Source organism: Pelophylax lessonae (assembly GCF_965119305.1).
Source record: "Pelophylax lessonae genome assembly, chromosome: 1".
Lineage (NCBI taxonomy): Eukaryota > Metazoa > Chordata > Amphibia > Anura > Ranidae > Pelophylax > Pelophylax lessonae.
The window spans coordinates 876,457,556-876,480,023 of NC_138768.1; the positions used below are offsets into that span (position 1 = coordinate 876,457,556).

The 22,468-nt window shown below is 45.0% G+C and overlaps 1 protein-coding gene across 5 annotated transcripts in view; it reads right to left on the reverse strand.

The window, feature by feature from the left end:
* LOC309567674 (NACHT, LRR and PYD domains-containing protein 3-like) overlaps window positions 1-22,468 on the reverse strand; it is a 97,313-nt gene that overhangs the window by 2,411 nt on the left and 72,434 nt on the right. For 4 of the 5 annotated variants that reach the window (XM_082273110.1, XM_082273109.1, XM_082273106.1 and 1 more), the window contains 2 exons: window positions 19,273-19,434; window positions 4,055-4,219 (listed from right to left, as the gene is read on the reverse strand). In XM_082273110.1, the coding sequence (XP_082129236.1) occupies window positions 4,055-4,219; window positions 19,273-19,434 (327 nt within the window). The remainder of the gene's footprint in view (window positions 1-4,054; window positions 4,220-19,272; window positions 19,435-22,468) is intronic. The other variant, XM_082273107.1, reaches the window with a different exon arrangement.

A 22,468-nucleotide genomic window follows, 5' to 3' on the forward strand; every position in this document is an offset into this window, starting at 1 on the left:
GCAATGATTCCTGGGAGCTGAATGTCATCGCTCCCAGGAATCAATGCGCCTGCACCGGCCCCGATGTCAGTTCCGGTGCAGGCGCCGTCATACCTTGCTAAACAGCTTCTGGGCATGCCCAGAAGCTGTGCAGGGATGACGCTGCAGCCCCAGAAGTGACGGCGGGGCCGGTGCAGGCGCATCGTGGAACCGAAGAAGACGGAAGAGGACGCAGAAGAGGATCGCGCTGGCTTCAAGCTGCCCACACCTGAGATGGCAGCGCTGGACAATACATTTTCAAGGTAAGTATTTCTTCTTGCAGGTAAGTGCAGCCCGGGACAGTACAGAGGCTAGCCATTGTGGAATGCACTAGCCCTGACTGTCCCGGGGGTATTTTTATTTAAAAAAAAATGTCCCAGGGTGGAACTCCGCTTTAAAGAGAAGGCAAAGTGGAAGCTGAGTACTGGAATACAGAGCTCAGCTGTCAGACACAAGGTGGATCAGAGCTGTCTCCAAGGATTTTGTGGGGGAAATGCAGCATGCAAATATCACAGCAGGGAGCCGCACAGGCCCCCTGGAGCTAGGAGTGGGGTCGCAATTGCAACCCCTGTGGCCCCTGATGCTACGCCCATGGTCACAAAGGTTATGCTCAGACCACCTAAAGGATTGGGTTGGTTCCTCTCAACCTGGAAGGAATAAAAGGTAATTGGGCCATTTTAAGAGGGGGAAATAACAAAATTCCAAATAAACACAAAAAGCCTGGATCAGATCCAGGCAGTGAAGGTCTATTTGCTACGAGGGACTGGCTTAGGACAGTGTGATAGAGAACACCACCTTAGGAAGTGTGACAGTACTCACCATCACTGGGAATAAAGGACAGACACTATATGTGGGGCCTTTGGAGTAATGTTACTTTGGATTCAAGTCCATGTCTCCCCAAGACAGTAAGACTCATAGCAGATGCTAATATCAGCTCAACCACCTGTCTTCCAGACATTGTTGAATATGCTGATTTACCCACCTGTTATCTACTGTGGGTTCTGTGTTTACACTTATGATAATGTGCACTGTATTTCAGGAGCTGGAGGACGGCAGTCTGCTAGTTAATTGGCTCAGGCTGATTGAATCATTGTCAGCTATTAGTTACTGGTGGAAAAGTAGAATACTGTTTGTGTTGGTTGTTCTTTAGATAATTAGTTCAGGTTAATTATATTTCTGTACACAATTTCATCTGCATATAATAATGTAATCAGGCACCTGACCTGGTGGGGTAATCTGATCAGGAGGAGGATGTCCATCCTGTATATATTTAGTGTGAGTTGTTCAATAAAGGTTCCAATTCTCTACAAGTTCCGTCTAGTTTTGTATGGGGGGGTGGCTAGAATAACTAATACTTATGTTCAAGACTGGAGGAAGCCGTATATTGATGGAAGCCCACAAACACAGTGTAGGTTGCAGTTACGTTACAGGAAGTAAGGAGAGCCTCAGGCAAAGCACAGCTTTATGGCCTTATGCTAAACCAGATATGGAGGCTAGCAGGACAAAACCATCTAATCATAAACTCTGAGAGCTAAAGAGATATTTATCAGAAACTCTCTGGGCCAAAGAGATAGCTAGCAAAAAAGGCAACTTACCGGGGATAGGTCAACTAAGAGACCCACATCCTTCAGAACATGGTTATCAACAGTCAGGCTGTAAAGTAATAGCAACTGCAAAGAAAGATGGTAGGGGGTTCCTTAAGGAAAACATGTCTGGATTGAAAAACCAATGCGCAAATACCATGTGACCTAAAAAATTGCAACGATCACCATTTTATTCCCTAGGGTCTCTGCTAAAAAAAAAATATATAATGTTTGCGGGTTATAGGTAATTTTCTAGCAAAAAATACAACTTTAAACTTGTAAACAAAAAGTGCCAAAAAAAGCCAGGTCTTCAAGCGGTTAATCATATTTACCTAGGTGGAAGCTGCATCTGTCCCTTGTCGTTTCAAAAAGAACTGAGCAATCAAACGCCGCTCATCGCTTGATTCTCAGAGCTCTGTGAGCAGAGAGCTGGTTACTGTAAGTCACCGACTCTCTACTCTTCCTTTTCTCACTGGAGTGCTGGGCTGTGGAGGGGGGTGTGAGCAGTTGTCTCAGGCTCTCAATGGCTGGCTGAGAGGCTGAGCCAAGTGTCGGTCCAGGCTGATGGGTGGATCCCGACCATATGGTCGCAATCTCTTCCCAGCCTGGACCAGCTCTTTGATGTCCGCCGACAGCGGGCTTCAGCCTGCTGTTTGCTGAAAACCGGTCAGAACGAACTGCACTCCTGTGATCCACAGGAGAAGTACAGCCAAACAAGCTTTCCCTGTACTTCTACTTTAACAAACTTTGTTGCAGATTTCTGCCTTTTGTTATTCTGAAGAAATTGCTGTTTGTTTGTCTTCGTCCATGTGCAGAATGAATCTGTATGGGAGTAGTTTTCTAATTATCCATCAGCTGCTGCACCTGTAGGGCTCTAATGAGGAATGTGGCAGGGTCTGCATCCTTTTAGATGTGATTTCCCTTTGGGTGTAGCTCACCAAAAAATGATATCTTTGTTGCAGGGGATTCTCAAAATCTGATATGTATCTTAGTACAGACTTCTGGGAAAATCAGTGAGCCAATCACACAAGCAGGAAATTACATTTCTGGGGGGTGTACACCATCTGCGTACAGAACTCCTCCAGGCTGCCATATTGCATTTTACAGAACACAGACCAGCACTGCAGATTGAAAAGGAATTTGTTCATTATTTTCTCAGGATAGTGGCGTTACCCTTTAAAGAAGAACTCCATGAAAATGTTTCATTCTCCCATGCAGTGGGGCTGTGCATGCACTGCATCAGTTAACTGCTTATTTTGTCTAGGGGCGTAAGGGAAAAGCTATACATACACAGAGTTCTTTGATCCTCCAGAAAACCACGCTCCCCCACGTCCAGCGTTGGACTGTTCCTGCTGTCCTCACGTCCACAGCCGGTCTATGGACATGGTGATGTCAGGAACAGTGCATGCACAAGATGGCTAGCGTGCAGGGGGGGGCAGGATCGTCAGGAACCCAACTTGCGCTAGAAGGATCATCGGATTAGGTAAGTATATCTCCGCTCTGCAAACCCCTAGACCAGTGATTGCGGACTCTGGCACCCCAGATGTTTTGCAACTACATTTCCTATTATGCTCATGCACTCTGCCGTGTAGTTAAGCATCATGGAAAATGTAGTTTCAAAACATCTAGGGTGCCAAGGTTCGCCATCACTGCCCTAGACAAACACGAGCAGTTCTAAAGTCAGAAGGTTTTTTTTATCTTAATGCATTCTTTGCATTAAGATAAAAGATCCTTTTGTGTGTAGCAGCCTTCACAGCACCCACTAATACTTACCTGAGGTCCTTCTCTGTCTAGCGTTTTCCATGATTCCCTCGGTTGTCTGGGACTCTCCCTCCTGATTTGCTGGGACACAGCTGCGGTGCCATTGGCTCCCCGTGGCTGTCAATGAAAGTCAGTTAGCCAATCAGGAGAGAGAAGGGGTGGGGCCGAATGACAGCTCTGGGTCTGAATGGACACACCGAGCTGCAGCTCGGCTTGGGTGCCCCCATAGCAAGCTGCTTGCTGTGGGGGCACTCGACAGGAGGGAGGGGCTAGGAGCACCAAAGAGGGACCAGAGAAGAGGAGGATCTGGGCTGCTCTGTGCAAAACCTTTACACAGAGGAGGTAAGAATAACATGTTTGGTATTTAAATACAAACAAAAAAAACAAGACTTTAAAATCACTTTAACTCATGCAGGGCGGGGCACAGCCCCACTTCATGGGAAAATATATTTTTTTCCCAGAGTTCTTCTTCTAGCTTCACTCATTCTACACTTTGATTGCTCGTTCACATGTGCTTTGGTCTTTGAAGAGCAATCTGCATTCGGATCCAGGGCCAGTACCAGCATAAGGCTGCTTAGGCCCGCCGTCTTAGGGTGCCATGGCCCTACCAGTAATCTATACAAAATAGCATGTTTTTTTCTTAGAACATACATTACAAGAACTGATGGTAATACATTTCTGTTCTTACTCACTCTAATGTCTCTATCCGGCTTGTTCTCAGAGCGGTCATCAGGTCCCTGAAACGAGGACCCTCCAGATTGTTATTTGCCAGAGAAAGTTTCCTTAGAGCTTGGTTATTTCTGATTCCGGATGCCAGGTCGGTGCACGATGCCTCTGTAAGTTTATTATGACTCAAACTGTAGAAAAGAAGGAATAAAAATGTTAATAAGTGTCTATTCGTGATTTAATATTCAATTTATTTTAATGAATGAATTCCATTTTTAATTTTTTTATCCAACATATTTAAATTATATACTGTAAAGATTTTCACATCATACCTTTTTTTTTTTTTTAACCAGACAAGTCTGTAAAATATTATACACAGCACTTGTTAAAGCTTTTTACACCCAGCCACTGGCAGAACTGCTGCCAAAGCTGCTGCTATGAGGCGTAGACTGGATGAGGCCCAATGGAGCCCCCGAAATCAGAGGAAAATTGCACCAGGGAGCACCAGGGAGCAGATGGGGCTGGCACCCTTAAAATTTATTTGGGCTTCTCATCCTTCCAGGCAGAGAAGTGCCCCAAATGTTATAGCAGCTCACTTGCCCTGCACTTATAGGCTTTGCTTGGGTCAGGTACCGGAGCGTGTGCCCTGCATCTCTTGCATGGTGCCCAGTTGCCAAGGGCTACTGTCCCCAACCATCTTGCTTCCTATGTCACAGATCTTTTGAGCTGATAACAACCTGGAAGGTCCTCTCCTCTTTAGTCTGGAGGATGTGGCACCCATGGTTGCCAGAATGAATTTCACATTTCTATTTGTCTAGCCACAGAACCAGTTTTCTACTTGGCAAGGAGCCGATTTCTTAATTGTAATATCGGTCTACAGGAGCATCATTTCCTACATCTGAAAAGAAAAACCTCAGGTTCAAAAAAAGTAACTATTTGCTTTGGGAGGGGGAATCTATTTGTTGTGAAAATTGTATTAATATTTATGTGGATGTTTCTTTAGGATGTATTTTTAGTTAAATTGTCATTATATCTCCCAGTGTCAGTTTACTGGTAATCGCTATGCACAGCGAATATTGCTTTAACTGGCATCGAGGAAAGACCTGATGCTACTTGTAGTCTGATCATCCCTATCGGTGGTGCCGGTCTGGATCTATGGCACTCCAAGGAGAACGCCACCCCACAAATGTATATCAGCCAGCTGGGGCCCTGGTATTCACTGCGGAGATATGTTTGTGATGTGGAATTCTTATTGTTTTAATAATATCTGCCCTTTTACTAGGATTAATGGCTGGCAAGTTTCTGTTATATTTGATACATATGATTGAAATACTGCTATTGTCTTTTGCAGATATAGCAAAGTCCCATTCACTGGAACAGTCGCATGATCACTATCAAATATGGTTTTTATGAACTATATTATATAGGATTCACTCTTAACAGGTTATGATGAGAGTGCATGCTTGTGAATTAGCGTGGCAGAGTCCATGAGAGTCCATGTGGCAGCCATGTTGCTTTGTTTCGCTTTCACTTGGCAGCTGGAGTCTCGTGCACACGGCCATGTTTGTCCATAAACATACACTCCCCTTTCCTATTGTACTTTTTAAAGTATACAGTACATGTGATTGGTGGTGTTGATGCCACCTCCCCTGTAACCCCCTTCTGTTCTCTGACTATAAAAATACAAATACCAGGGCTCTGCTCTAAAAGCAGAGAATCTTCAGTTGGCATCGATTTGACACAGCGTGCGCCTGTTTCTTTCTTGGTCACCGAGCGCTTGGATAACCTTAAACAAAAGAGCTGTACATTGTACTTTTCAGTACAAGGGATTAATGGTGCTTGGCGCGTATTAATATCCATGAGTGCGCTTTTCAGCGCAGCAAAGTTTTCAGCGCACCGAGCGAATTTCTATGCTCCATACTCCATTTATTTCAACAACACTATTATATTGTGGACTAATTTTGTTCTGAGAGCCGGTACTTTCCTGTATATAAATTTTGAATTTTTTGGGTAAGAATTTGGCCAAATTATGTTTTGGACAATGCCTTCTAACACTTTTTTTCTATTTGCTTATATTGAAATTGATGATGAAGGCTGTTTCTTGGTTCTTGTTTTTATGTTTTTGTTTCTGCAACATGTGGTCTCGATTTATTTAACAATTTTATTTTATTTTTTATTTTTTTTTTTTTTGGCACACCCAGCTACCGTTAGTACATTCCAGTACTTGCCACTATCAACATCTCCTGCCACTATTGTAGGCCTCCATCTAAAATGGGAAAATAGCTGCTGTTCTTCAATTTTCCTAGGCAACAGGTATATGTGAAAAAATAAACATCAATTCTATTGTAAATTGTCATGTGAATCCTTAAAAATCAAAACATAAATAAAATAAAAATAAACATATATTCAAATAACAGTGCTATCCAAATCTGTGAACAAATATTGGTATATTCAAAATGCTTATTAGTGACAGTCCATAAATAAATGCCAATAGCGATCTTCAATCCCAGTGACCACAACCAGTGTTCCTCTTCAAAAGCGAATTAGTGCTCTACCACGTGCAAAACAAATAATTGCGCTCACCAGAGCCCCCAGATCCCAAGGGACCACAAGGCTCAGCAGGGAAAAAAATGTTCACCCAAAACCCCCAGAGGTCTTCTTCACAACTGGCCCAATGAAAAAAGTGACCAGGCTAAAGTAACCTTACTAGATAGACGTAAGCAAAACAATTCGGGGCTCGTCTGGGATTGCGCTAAATTTCAATTGAATCAGACCTGTTTTCTGTGATGTGTTGTGTAACTTGTGCTAGGTAAAAATGCTGCATAAGCTGTTTAGGAAAAGCAAGGCTGCAGAGGTTTCTGATGTCCAGATGGGAGTGTGCAGCTTACCTATCTAGACCAGAGACAATGAGTGGGAGCCTCTTGCTAAAGAATTTGCAAAGTATGCTTCTCCCTTCAATAAGACTTGGAGTGATAAAGTCTCAGATCATTTTGTAGATTTAAGCCTTAAGGGGTTGGAATTAAATAAAGCAGAGAAGAGGATAGTGCCCACATTGGGTTGGTACTTTCTTCATGCCCTCTATACTGAATCACAAAGAAGGGAGAAGGCAGAGGCAGAAGTGAAGGCATTAAAAGACCAGCTAGCAGTTGCTCCAGAGTGTGTACGTTCAACTGCTAGTAGGGCTGATGATTTGCAAGACCGGTGTGCAGCCCTCATGACCAAATCAATTAGTGCCTTAAAGCAGAGTTCCGGCCTCAAAATCCACTTTGGGTCATCCGCTTGCTGAGTGTCATCCATTTCTTTTCCTAAAAGAAATGGATAGTCCCGATTTTTATTTTTTTTTGTTTACTTACCTTGTTATTGAAGAAAATATACTTATCTTTCTTCCCCTTCCTCCCTCTGCGGCCGCAGCCCACACCATCACTGAATGTCATCGCTCCCAAAAATCAATGCGCCTGCACCGGCTCCGCTCGTCACTTCCGGTGCAGGCGCGTCAGAAGCTGTGCAGGGATAACGCTCCTGCCCCGGAAGTGATGGCGGGGCCGGTGCAGTGCATTGTGGGACCGAAGAGGACACGGAAGAGGACACAGAAGAGGACGCGCTGGCTTCAGCTGCCCACACCTGAGATGGCAGCGCTGGAGAAGAAATTTTCAAGGTAAGTATTTCTTCTAAAAGGTAAGTGCCACCTGGGACAGTTTAGAGGCTATCCATTGTGGAATGCACTAGCCCTGACTGTCCCGGGGGTATTTTAAGTGAAAAATCATTTCCGAGGCCGGAACTCCGCTTTAAGGAAAGGAAGGGCCGTAAACCTGTAAGTAAAGTCAGGGTACGTGCCATGTCACATTCCAAAACTGGGATTGTGAGGTTGTTCTCTCCTCAAATGATAGTGAGGATGAGGAGATAGAGTTGGATATTTCAGATGATGATCTGCTAGTGGGAAAGAAAAAGTGTGCCAGACCTCTCATTACTAAGCTTAGTAAAAGGCAACATGATAGAGAGGATATGGCAGATGAAGGGTGCATTATTGCAACCCAAGAGATGTGGAATTTGAAGTAAGGGAGTTTACATAAACTGAACTCCGTGAGCTGGCAAAACAATACAAACAGAAGTCCGGGAAACCCCTACTGAGTTGGCTCCTACGTTTGTAGGATGAAGGGGTGGACAGTGTTGTATTGTCAGGTAAGTAAACAGTGGCTATGGGAGTGTTATAACACCCATGCATAGGCGTGCGCACAGGGTGTGCCTGGGCACACCCTAATCACCTAGGGCACATTAGCATATCGCTCTGTTTGCCAGTGAGGAGATGGGAAAGATCTCCCTCGGACCTGCTCTGCCATAAGAGAAGTGCCACACACTTCTATTTCACTTTGCCAGCAGGGAGAGTAATGTACCGGGGCCATATACATGTAGGCAAACACATGCATGTGTATTTAAACTTTGGGGTGCACACCCTAATGCAATAGGCTGCGCACACCTATGCACCCATGACGCACAATTGGGTCAGGCCATGTGAAAAGCCTGAGAGTTTACTGTGAATTTTTCACTGTTAGACCTCGTGAGAGATGGGATAGTCCGAGTATACGCAAATCCTAGTGACCTGGAAAATTCCTACTTCTAGAGAACAATAGGAGAGGGTATTTCCCGGTTACATGAGATAGATTGTGTAACTGGATTAAATAGGTTTCCAGAATGGATGGGTCTAGATATGGAACCCTTTGCGCTCTAAACTGATAAAGTCTGTAATTTAATCTCAAGGCTCATTTGTTGTCCTTGCTTGGAGGCCTGGGATAAAACAGCAAGATTCATGAAGCCACTACCCTTTTAAGCCACTTTGGGGAGCTAGAAGAGACTAAAATAAAACCTGCCAGGGCAGTAGATAAGGCTAGGCCCAGACAGGAAGAAAACAAGCACAAAAGAAAAGAAAGAGAATGTGGTAGAGAAGACAGGAGATGAAGAGAAAACCAGGCTAGTTATCTCTAGGAAACAAATGTGGGTAGACTTAAAGATGAGATAGATGGTATTTCTACTGTAGAATTTCTGAAGAGGTGGACAGTTAGTGGGGAAAACTGTTAGGGTTAGGATACCTATAATAGCTGTGCGCATACCCCCCAACCGCCCCGGATTTGCCGGGACTGTCCCGTTATTACAAGTAAATCCCGGCATCCCACGGAGCCCGGCTGGAGTCCCGGAAACCAGTGTCAGGCTCCTTTATTAAATGCATCTCACAGATGAGCACTGTCAGGGCTGCTGTTAGAAATCGCGGGGCCCCGTACAGACTACCTGGCAGGGCCCCCCCAAGAAAATATTAAATATATATTTAGCTAAAATTACAACAAAATCACTATTATCAGACACAAATATATCATAACTCGCATAATTCCTGCTAAATCTAAAAACAAAAAAGAAGATGAGATGAGAAAAACATACAGGCTGGGAAGTTGGAGCTCAGTGATCAGAGAGACAGAGAGAGAGAAACAAAGTTACAATTTACAAATAAACTCCTGAGCAGAGATAAGTGCTGGGAGGGGGGCCACACAAGGGAGGGGGATTAGTGAGGGACGACTGTCTCTTTCTCAACAGATAAAAGCTGATAGCAGGGAGAGGGACAGATCAGATTCAGGTGCTGGAGGAAGATTTCTGTATTTGTTGTCCATCACTAATCCCCCTCCCTGTGTGGGCCCCCCTGTGTGCTCGGGCCCCCTACAAGAGGGCTGGTGGTCCCCCCCCCCTATCAGCGGCCCTGAGCACTGTAACCGATCATTAGGGAGCCTCCCCCGCACCTCCCACACACTAACCTCCTGTAGGGAGTCCGGGTATGCCACAGCCCCGCCCCTAGAATTTCATGAATGCGGGATGGAAAACATCACAGGAGATAGACAAACTTCGAGACCCGCCCACCTGTTGCTGATTGGAGGCAAAGACTAGAGGTGGGGACTGGCCCTTCAACCCAGGCAGCCAAACATATCTCCGGCCCCGCCCACCTGTTGCCGATCTGAGAGCAGGGAGGGAACGGAGTTTCAGCAACTTTACAGGGACTGGATTGGAGAGGACAGGGGGGAAGGATGGCCCACCCATCACCCTTTAAAGTGGGAGTGCGTATGTATGTGTGTGTGTATGTGTATGTATGTGTGTGTTACTGTGTTTTTATATATATATATATATATATATATATATATATATATATATATATATATACACACACACATACAGTATATTTATATGTGTGTGTGTATTAATGTGTGTGTATGTATATATATATATATATATATATATATATATATATATATATATATATATATATATATATATATATATCTGTCTGTGTGTCATTCTGTATGTGTTGCACTGCCAAATAATAAAAAATGTGAACCCACCATGAATTCAATAAAATACATAACACAGTATAACTACAATCATAAACAATGAGAAATATAAAGTACAAAATTCATATACAGTGAAGTGTAAAGTTTCATGCAGTACTGCACTTGGTTGTTCCTTCATCATCTACAAATTTTCATGAACTTTTTCAATCACCTATTTATTGATTATTTATATTTTATGAACTTTCCATATCACTTATTTATAGATGTATTTATTACACTTCACCTTATATGAATTGTGTACTTTATATTTATTTGTTGTTTATGGTTGTAGTTATATTATATATATTTTTTGAATATATGGTGGATTTACATTATTTATTATTTGGCAGCACAAAACATTTGTTTTAGTGGTCTCCTTTGTATTATTGTGTGTAGATACAGTGAGTGCTGCTGTCATTTGTTGATATTATTTTTTGCGATTTCTGTTGACACTTTAGCACAGGATATTTACCCCTTTTATGTTGTATGTACACTTGGAGGACTGATTTGACAGGGCCACTGGTTAGAGGATATGTGCTGGGGGGGGGAGCTTTTGGAGGGGAGAGGACTTGTGCTAAAAAGGAGGGGGGATTGGATTTGAAATCCCCCCACCCCCACCTTCTAGCACAAATCCTTTTCCCTCCTAGAGAGTTCCCTTTCACATATCTGCCCCCCCCCACCTTCTCGCACAAGTCCACTCCCCTCCCCTCCCAAAACACCCCCAGCATATATCTGACCCCCCGAATCCCACCTTCTAGCACAAGTCCTCTCTCCTCCCAGATCACTCTCAGCACATATCTACCCCCCCCCCCTCCACCCCACACTCTAGCCAAGTCATCTCTCTTCCCAAAGCGCCCCTCCAGCATATATCCAAAGCCTGGATTTTGTTTAACCATGCCCTTTAAGCCCCTCTCACTGTGAAATTCGACCACACCCACTTTTTTCCACAGCGCGCATAGTGCGCCGCAGGTCTCTGCCTCCCTCAAGTGTCTCTCATTCCCAAGTTTGAAAGTTGGGAGGTATGGCAGCACGGATAGTGACAGCAAGAGGCCGATGCCTTTTTGCACTTGTCACTGTATTGTGGGGGACATCATCTTCTCTTACACATGTGATGGCTTTAGTTGATACTGGAGCTCAAGTTACACTTTTGCAAGGAAATCCTTCCCATCACAAAGAAGTGATTCATGTAGAAGGTTTGGGAGGGTAAACCACACCAACAGTTAGGACACGGGTGAAATTGGCTTTTGAGAAGGAACCAGGATTTTGGACAAGTTTAGTATCAGAATTACCCAAAAATATTGTTAGGATGGATGTACTTCAAAGTCAGTCTATTCAGACTGAATGGGGTAAAATCACATTCCGTTATCCTGATAAAGGATATCTAGTAAGGGCAGTGAAGGCTGTGGTCAGAGGCCATGCAAAATGGACCCCTGTCTTTATTCCTCCACCAGAGAAGCCAGTCTGTCTCAAGCAGTACTGACTTTTTGGAGGCCACAAAGAAATGGGGGAGACTATTCAAGAACTGTTGAGAGTAGAGATCCTTAGACCTGCTGAAAGTCCGTCCTTTCTCGTCTCCGGTGTTCCCAGTAAAGAAACCTGATGGGACATTTAGAATGACTGTGGATTACAGAGGTGTAAACAAAGTGGCACCTCCATTGAAGTTAGCTGTACCTGATATAATCTCAATTGTTGAGAAAACTGCAAAAGAGGCAGGAGAATAATATGTGGACGCCTTCTTAGGGTGGAGAATCCGCGCCGTCACTACTCGCGGTCCGCGCTGCAGAGCGACCGCGAACATCTGATCTATCCATTCGCCCTTCATTTCCAGCCCACATGTAAGTGCTTTACTTTTAATAAAATCCTACCATTGAGATAATGCACTATTGCCTGCCTTTACTTTCTCATATGGGGAGCATCACTGCGGACACACACCGGAAGTGACCGAAGGAGGAAGTTTACATCGTTATTGTAAAGGAGCCATAGTAGGATTATTTAAAGAGCGCTTGCTTGGACAGCAGAGAGTCTGGAAACCATTGAAAATTCCCCAACCTGATCTGTGATATTCTTACATCTGGTAAGAGTCTCAAATACACTTTTACACGAGGTGAAGGATTGAGCCGTGGGAAGAATTTTGCTGTGCCATACTGGTCTGTGTCATCTTTATAGTGCATGCCAATTTTTTCAGTTGGTAAGGGTACCTTTACTTTATCCACATCACGTGGTGCCATGGGGGATATGAGTATGTGAAACCTGCACCTTTCTCCATTTGCACTTTAACTCCAAGAAGATAAATTTGCACAGTTTATGGACTTTATTGGGACTGTTCATTTATCACCCATTCATCCTTACATAGAGAGTGTTTTCACTTAGGCTACATTCACACCTGAGCGTAGCGTTTTCGCGCGTTTTTTACCGCGATTTTTACCGCGATTTACAGGCGTTTTTTGTGCAGGCGTTTTTTGATTGAATAGATACCAATGGAAAACGCCTGTAATCTGCCCAAAAAAGAAGCTCATGTACTTTTTTGAGCGTTGGGCGTTTTGTAAACAGCGTCAAAACGCTCAGATGTGAACAGGGGCCATTGAAATGAATAGGATTTGTCTTGTTGGGCGTTTTGAGAGCTGATCCTAGAGCAGAAAAACTCCCCAAAAACGCCTAGATGTGAACGGAGCCTAATATATTGTATTTTTGTTGCACATTATTTATGTAAACATTATTATAAGGCTCGGTTCACACTGGTGGCGGCACGACTCTGTACTACTTTGGGGGCGACTTGTGCATTCCCATGCACCACGACTTCGGAGCGACTTGCACGGACTTCACATAATGGAAGTCTATGCAAGTTGCTCCGAGGTCGCCCCGAAGTAGTACAGGACACTTTTTCTAAGTCGTAGCGACTTGTGTCGTTCCTATTAGAATGGGTCCTGTAGCAGTCAATGGACCGCGAGGGAGCGCGACTTGTCAGGCTGACAAGTCGTATTGGTGTGAATGGAGCCTAATGGTTCTAACACATTTATACTTCATTTCCACTTAGTGGTTTTCTTTTGAGATTCACACAGTGACGATTTTTGTGTATATATCAAGCGCACCCATACACTTTTCTTAATCTATGACAAAGGTGTAATAGACAATCTAAGAACATATAAATAAATCCACAACACTAACAGCGCTAATGAATAAAGTCTGCTAATATCAAGGTCACTCCCGTGTGGGAGGGATGATGTAAAAAAATGGAGTTTTCCATCACAAAACAGTTCCAGTAAGTGACAATCCAAATCCCAGGGAAAAGGGTGTGAAGGATTTCTTAATCATCCACCAAAAATCCACCAATCACCGGTGCTCCCCCCTCTCTCCTGGAACTCACCAGATAAATGATCAAAACTCTCCCACAGAGTATACTCCGATCACCATATATATGTCTCCAAACTCGTAAGATCGAAACTCCATGTGAACCTTATTAGCCTTCATATAGAACTCCATTCATGGTACCATGTAAATGAAGAGTAGGGGCACATAGTGTAATTCCGCAACTTTAATAGGTTAAAATATGACACAAATAGCCCCGCTCCCCTCAAGATTTCTACTTACAGCAATAGATTGGAATGAAGGCATTCAATAAAACATGTACGCTCCATGACCCCCCACAAGATCGGACCCGTATTCTCCAGGAGACCGTAGCGTGGCCAGGCGTAGCAATGGTATGAGGCGACCGCGCACACACGTCCTGACGCGTTTCGTCGTAAAGACTTCCACTGAGAGCTGTAAGTAGAAATCTTGAGGGGAGCGGGGCTATTTGTGTCATATTTTAATCCATTAAAGTTGTGGAATTACACTATGTGCCCCTACTCTTCATTTACATGCTACCATGAATGGAGTTCTATATGAAGGCTAATAAGGTTCACATGGAGTTTCGATCTTACGAGTTTGGAGACATATATATGGTGATCGGAGTATACTCTGAGGGAGAGTTTTGATCATTAATCTGGTGAGTTCCAGGAGAGAGGGGGGAGCACCGGTGATTGGTGGATTTTTGGTGGATGATTAAGAAATCCTTCACACCCTTTTCCCTGGGATTCGGATTGTCACTTACTGGAACTGTTTTGTGATGAAAACTCAATTTTTTGACATCATCCCTCCCACACGGGAGTGACCTTATTATTGATATTAGCAGACTTTATTCATTAGCGCTGTTAGTGTTGTGGATTTATTTATATGTTCTTTGATTGTCTATTACACCTTTGTCATAACTTTTTTAATATAACAGCAGCTGAGACCTCATAGGTCTTGTATGTTTATACATTTATATCTCTGGTTAAATTAGAGCGCAGGGTGAGTGACTACTTTGCTATTTTAGCGGTTTGTGCAATCTTTTCACTCCTTTATCATTACTTTTCTTAATCTATTTCACTCCACTCAGGTTTGAGTTTCGGTTGCTGCTGATAGCTCCTTTACCTGTTTGCGCACCTTTTTAACTTTTTCCATTACTAATATTGATAAAGTTAATCCAGGGAATATCCGATTGCCTCTCTGGGTTTTTCACCTTCCTCTGGATCAACTGCGGGTATAGGATTGTGTATATGGGATTGTAGGGTTGGGTTTTTTTTTTTGTTTTTTATTGGTTGAGCTGGATGGACTTATGTCTTTTGTTAAACCTGACTTAATTATGTAACTGTGAATTTAAGGAGTTTTCTCTGGGTTTTGTAATCCCGGATTAAGGCCTGGAGTTGGAAGGTTCCATTCCACAGGGGTTTTGGTTGGGACATAACCTTCAATTCTGTGTCTGGACTTTGCTGGAGGCTGGCAGCCTGTGTAAGTGCACATGTGTTTAATGTCGTTATAAGCCAGAGCTCAGTATAATAAAAAAACATATAAATACTAGCGCTATGTGTCAAATGATATATAAACCCTGCAGCTTCTGTTCACCAAGTGCTAAATCACCTCACATCAAGGAAGATCCATGGTGATGCCCTGGAGGAGGGGCGAAACGCGTTGACGTAAATTCTGGTTTCACAACCAACAACTTCACTTCCGCACTCTGTGGAAAACACGCCGAGCTGCGGCGAACCTGGAAGAGCCTAATGATTGATTCATGCCTGTTTTTACCTTGAATCTTGTAAGTAAATTTGTGTTATTGCTCAAATAAATATATTTTACAGTACTTCACTATGAATACCATTCTGTTTTATTGAGCTTGGTGAATATCCTAGCCGCCCCAAGAGTAACATTTTGGAGACCCTATTAACCACTTAAGCCCCGGAGGATTTGGCTGCTAAACGACCAGGGGGTATTTTACGATTCGGCACTGCGTGACTTTAACAGACAATTGCGCGGTCGTGCGACGCTGTACCTAAACGAATTTGACGTCCTTTTTTTCCCACAAACAGAGCTTTCTTTTGGTGGTATTTGATCCCATGTGCGCTTTTTATTTTTTGCGCTATAAACAAAAAAAGAGAGTAAATTTTGCAAAAATAACAATATTTTTCACATTTTTTTATATGAAATTCCCCAAAAAAAATATGTAAAAATCAAAATTTTTTAACATTTTCGGCCAATTTGTTTTATCCTACCTATGTTTGGTAAAAAAAATTGCAAAAAGCGTATTTTGATTGGTTTGCGCAAAAGTTATCGCGTTTACTAACAAAGGGAAAGATTTTTGTCATTTTTGTTGTTTTTTTTTTAACGCGTAATGGCGGCGATCTGCGATTTTTTTTGCGGTACTGCGACATTGCGGCGGACAGATCGGACCCTTGACTGACATTTTTGACACTTTTGGGGTTACCAGTGACATTTCTACAGTAATCAGTGCTATACATATGCACTGTTACTGTAAAAATACACTGGTAGTGAATGGGGTTAACTTTATTTGGGAGGGAGGGGCTGTGTGTGTCCCTAGGGGCGTGCTTTCTACTGTGATTGGCTGTGACTTGAGGAGTAAGGACACTGATCAACGGTTCTACATAGTAGAACCGTGTGATCAGTGTTGTTACACCGAGGAGAATGACAGGTGGCTTGTTTACACAAGCCGCCTGACTTTCTCCCTCTCCCCCGACGATCGCCGAGTGACCGGCGGACATCGGGTCCGCCAGTCACACGCGCGGGGGGGTCCGTGACCGCGCGGGAGCGGGAGCGCGCCTCCGCGGGCGCTCGCTCCACAGACCCTCCCAGGCTAGTGACGTTAATTAACGTCACTCTGCCTGGCCGGGGCTGACCGCCGCAGTAAATCTACTTGCGGCGGTCGGCAAGAGGTTAAGGAGGCTAAGAGGGCTGGTATTCCCAACACCAGATACAAGCGTGAAAAGCTGAGGGTCCATTTTCTCTGGTGAGTGGGGATACGAGAGGGGAGTGTGGCACACTGCAAAGCATGTTTATATGAAGCACTTCAGCACCTTTATATGGAATTTGGAGCACCAAGCACTTTATATGAGATTTCTGGAAAGACTTTTATTTTGTTTATGCTTTTTCTGTTTGCACTGTTTTACATGTGCCCATATTTTGATCTGCAAGCGCTGTAATATTGAGGTAATATTTCAGAGCTGAGGATAGCTATGGTCAGTTGCAACTGAAGTTGCTACCATTTGGAGACACAGCCCTGGTGTGGGGATAGGGGTGTTCTCCAGGCCAGGAGAGGTGACCCACTGGGGAGATAAGTTTTAATGTTGGAGAGATTCCCTTACCTGTAGGGCTGGGAGAGATGGGTCAGCTAAGCAGGTCGGCAGAGGGCCGAGAAAGCTGAGGCAGGTCCAGGGAGCTGGAGGGAATCTGGAAGTCTCTAGAGGGAGCAAGCTTGCTGGTAAACCCTTTTAGGAGGCCAGGAGAAGGCCTGTGCAGTGAGGTGCCGAAACCAAGGCTGACAGAGTCTAACTAGCCTGTAGTCTGGGAGACCAAAGAGAGCAATGGTGCTGCTGACAAGAAAGCCAGGTGGCGTGGTATTTTCAGTTGATCATTCTACTGTGAGAAGTGAAATCCTTTGCATGGGCAACATTGGACTAAACTTTAACCACTTAAGCCCCCCGGAGAATTTAGCTGCCCAAAGACCAGGCCCTATTTTGCGATTCGGCACTGCGTGACTTTGTAATAGAAATAGGCACGACAGGATCTCTTTTTTGTGAGATCTGGGGTCAAAAAGTCCTCAGATCTCACAAGTACACTAAAAGATAGAAAAAAAAATAAAATAATAAAATGAAAAAAAAAAAAGGGACCTTTAAACCGGTTGCTAGGCAACTACGTTTGCCGTAGCCCCGGTCCTCCAAGACCATAGAGTCGAGTGAGGGCAAGCTTGCCCTCACTTGACATCCTGTCTGTGAGGATCCTGGACCGGATCGTTTTCCCCGCTGCCGGCGGGTTCGGTAAGCGGGGAAAAGGACCGGAATGCGGCAGGAGGAGGGGGGCACCTCTTCCGCCATCCCGGAAGGGTGATCCCGTGGCGAATCTGCCGCTGGGACCACACTTATCGGAAAGCCAACCGTTCACTGTTTAAAAAAATACCAGGGTTATGGCAGCTATCTGCTGCCATAACACCGGTATTTAGGTGTAAATGGAGGTCGTATATAAACCTTTTTGGACTTGGACATTTTGGCTGTATGAAGGGTGACGGGAACTCGGCTACTTTGCTGGGCAGGTGACAGGCAGGTGACAGGCAGGTGACAGGCAGGTGACAGGTACTCTGGTACTGATGAGCAGGTTGCAGGTACTCGGGTACTCCGATAGGCAGGTGACAGGTACTCGGGTACTCTGATGGGCAGGTGACAGGCAGGTGATAGGTACTGATGGGTACTGATGAGTAGTACTGATACTGATAGGTTATACTGATACTGTACTGATGGGTACTGATGATCAGTACTGATAGGTGATGAGTACTGATGAGTAGTGATGGGTACTGATGAGCAGGCGGCAAGTACTCGGGTACTTCAGGCGTCAGGTACTCTGATGAGTAGGTGGAAGGTACTCGGGTACTCTGATGGGTAGGTGACAGGTACTCAGGTACTCTGATGGGTAGGTGACAGGTACTCGGGTACTCCGATGACGGGTACTCCGGTGACAGGTACTCAAAGTGCCCGAGTACCTGTCATCAGAGTACCCGAGTACCCGTCATCAGAGTACCTGAATACCTGTCACCAGCCCATCAGAGTACCCGAGTACCTGTCATCAGAGTACCTGATGGGCTGGTGACAGGTACTCGGGTACTTTGATGGGCTAGTGACAGGTGCTCTTTATTGGGGGGGGGGCAATCAGTATGTTTGGGGTGCACTGTAATTGGTAACTAGCTGTTACCACAATCTCCTCCTCACACAGGATCAGTGTGCGAGGAGGAGAACAGCTAGTTACCTGTTCTCTGTTGACATTTGTGACCGGCTGTGATTGGACACAGCCGGTCACGTGGTAAAAAGCCAATTTCATTGGCTCTTTACCTAGATTGGGGATGGGCTCTGTCTGAGGGATGAGCCTCGTCCCCGATCGCCGCGCGCATTTAGGAGGGAACGAGCGGCTCGCGCTGGAGCCGCTCATGTGATCGTCTGTGATTGACACAGCCAATCATGTGGTAAACAGCCAATTTCATTGGCTGTTTACCTTGATCGGGGGTTGGGCTCAGTCCGAGGGACGAGCCTCACCCCCGATCGCCGCTCTGCACGCCCCCGGGGGCGCGCAGTAGCGGCGAGAGCGGGCGGACGTCATATGGCGTCCGCCCGGATCTATAAAGCCACCCTGCTGACGTCATTTCCCTATACGTCGGTAGGGAAGTGGTTAACATTCTGTTAAAACTTTGTATATTAGTACTGCTTGGACCCTGAAGACCTTGAAAGCTAATCTTGGAAATTCGGATGTAAGTGCAAATGAAAAAAGTTTCACAGACAGCACTCAGTTATCATTCCTGTTATACTCACTCTAATTCCTTTACCCGGCTTGTTGGCACGGCGGCCATCAGCTCACTGAAGTCAGGACCCTCCAGTTTGTTATGAGACAGGTCAAGTCTCTTCAGAGTCTGGTTTTTCCTAATTCCAGATGCCAGGTCAGTGCAGGAACGGTGCAAGTTATTAAATGACAAACTATAAAAGAAGAAAGAATGTTAATAGAAAAAAAAGGTTTATTTTCCATTGGCTGCTTTGGGCTCAAATGGGCTGTTTTGTCTTCCCATGGGTCCAGGTGAGGTCTTTTTGGGTGGCTGGCTTATTTTCACCTCCTTATTATCTATTGTAGCCCCTTTCATAATCATCTCCTGGAAGGTCCATGGACTAAATGGAAAGATTAAACAATCTTTGGTTTTTGCATATTTGAAAATCTATAGTTCCCCAGTCTGCATTCCCCGGGAAACACATCTAGGGGGTAGTAATGTTCTGGGCCTTAAAAAGCCCTGGGTGGGACATTACTGCCATGCAACCCATTCCTCTCACATCAGAGGTATTACTGCCATGCAACCCATTCCTCTCACATCAGAGGTATTAGTGCCATGCAACCCATTCCTCTCACATCAGAGGTATTACTGCCATGCAACCCATTCCTCTCACATCAGAGGTATTAGTGCCATGCAACCCATTCCTCTCACATCAGAGGTATTACTGCCATGCAACCCATTCTTCTCACATCAGAGGTATTAGTGCCATGCAACCCATTCTTCTCACATCAGAGGTATTAGTGCCATGCAACCCATTCCTCTCACATCAGAGGTATTAGTGCCATGCAACCCATTCTTCTCACATCAGAGGTATTAGTGCCATGCAACCCATTCTTCTCACATCAGAGGTATTAGTGCCATGCAACCCATTCCTCTCACATCAGAGGTATTAGTGCCATGCAACCCATTCTTCTCACATCAGAGGTATTAGTGCCATGCAACCCATTCTTCTCACATCAGAGGTATTAGTGCCATGCAACCCATTCTTCTGACGCCAGAGGTGTTAGTGTCCTGATTCCTAAGTCATTGTCCTTCACACTTTTGGACCCTTATCTGGACCCAATGGGTAAATATATCTTCATACATGCCATAATTGATAACTTAGAAATGGTTCTGGTTGGTCTGTATATTTCTACTCCAGCTACTATCTCTACTCTAAAGCTAATCCAAATGATTGCATTATATTCTACTGATCACATTGCTTTGGCGGGCGGCTTTATTATGCCATTATGTCCATGTTTGTATAAACTTACCCCTGACATAGTGGTGGATTTGGCCCTTTCTAGATGGGCAGATGTATTTGATCTCTATGATGGTGGAAGCACACCAATACAGTATCAAGGGTTTTACATGTCATTCTGCTATCTATGCTACCTTGTCATTTATTGACTTGACCTACAATAGTGCAGCTATGCTGCCTAAAGTTCAGGAGGAATTTATCCTCCCTCAGGGGCTCTCTCATCATGCTCCACTACTGTTATGCTTGCTTACTGGAATTAATCTCTCTCCCATTACTGGATCTTTGATGAGCGAGCTGTGCCCTTGGCCTCAACCATAAGTGAATATTGGGTTCCTAATCACCATGCAACATCCTCTGCAATTGTAAGGGATGTGTTTAAAGCACATGTTCATGAATAGTACCAACTCCATATTGGTAAGGTATTATTCCCAATCTACTTTACTCCCCCCCCCTCTGTCCCTGTCTCCCCCCCCCCCTCTGTCCCTGTCTCCCCCCCTCTGTCCCTGTCTTCCCCCCCTCCTCTGTCCCAGTTTCCCCTCCTCTGTCCCTGCCCTCCCCCTCCTCTGTCCCCCCCTCCTCTGTCCCTGTCTCCTCCCCTCCTCTGTCCCTGTCTCCCCCCTCCTCTGTCCCTGTCTCCCCCCCCCCTCTGTCCCCATCTTCCCCCCCTTCTCTGTCCCTGCCCCCCCTCCTCTGTCCCAGTCTCCCCTCCTCTGTCCCTGCCCCGCCCTCCTCTGTCCCTGCCCCCCCTCCTCTGTCCCTGTCCCCCCTCTGTCCCTGTCCCCCCCTCCTCTGTCCCTGCCCCCCCTCTGTCCCTGTCTCCCCCCCCCTTTGTCCCTGTACCCCCCCTCCTCTGTCCCTGTCTCCCCCCTCCTCTGTCCCTGTCTTCCCCCCTCCTCTGTCCCTGTCTTCCCCCCTCCTCTGTCCCTGTCTTCCCCCCTCCTGTCCCTGTCTTCCCCCCCCCCCTCCTCTGTCCCTGTCTTGCAGGGATAGTGTTCTTAGGGTCATAGTCAGCATTTTTCTTCCTCCAAACATTGTGAGTCCCCCTCCTCAAGAAGGCACATGTACAGTCATGCCAATGAACATCTAAATGCTTCAGAGAAGGATTGGGAGAAAGTTATGTGGTCAGATGAGACCAACATTGAGCTCTTTGGCATTTACTTGACTCGCCGTGTTTGGAGGAAGAGAAATGCTGACTATGACCCTAAGAACACTATCCCTACAGTCAAGCACAGGGGGGTGGAAACATGATGCTTTGGGGCTGTTTTTTTCTGCTTAAAGGTACAGGCTGACTTTGCCACATTGAGGGGCCAATGGATGGGGCCATATATTGTAAAGTCTTGGAGGAGAACCTTCTTCCCTCAGCCAAAACACTGAAGATGGGTCGTGGATGGGTCTTCCAGCATGACAATGACTCAAAATATACTGCCAAGGCAACAAAGGAGTGGCTCAAGAAGAAGCACATTAAGGTCATAGGTTGGCCTAGCCAGTCTCCAGACTTTAATCCGTAAAGAAGAGTGGACCAAAATCCCTCCTAAGATGTGTGCAAACCTGGTCACCAACTACAAGAAACGTCTTACCTCTGTGCTTACCAACAAGGGTTTCTCCACCAATAACTAAGTCATGTTTTGCTTGGGGATTAAATAATTATTTTACTCAGTAAACTGCAACTTCATTTATAGCATTTGTTTTTTGTGTTTTCTCTGGATTTCTATTATTTAAAATACACCTATGATAAAAATTATAGAGCCGTCATTTCTTTGTAAGTGAGCAAACTTACAAAATATGCAGGGAATCAAATATTTATTTTCCCCACTGTAACTGTCCAACGTTAGTACAGCGATCTCCCCCATTGAGCTATTTTTTTCTGACAGGGGGACAGCCCCCCTGCCAGAACACACTGGTCAGCGCTCTCAGCCATTGGCTGAGAGCACTGATCGGATGCTAATCG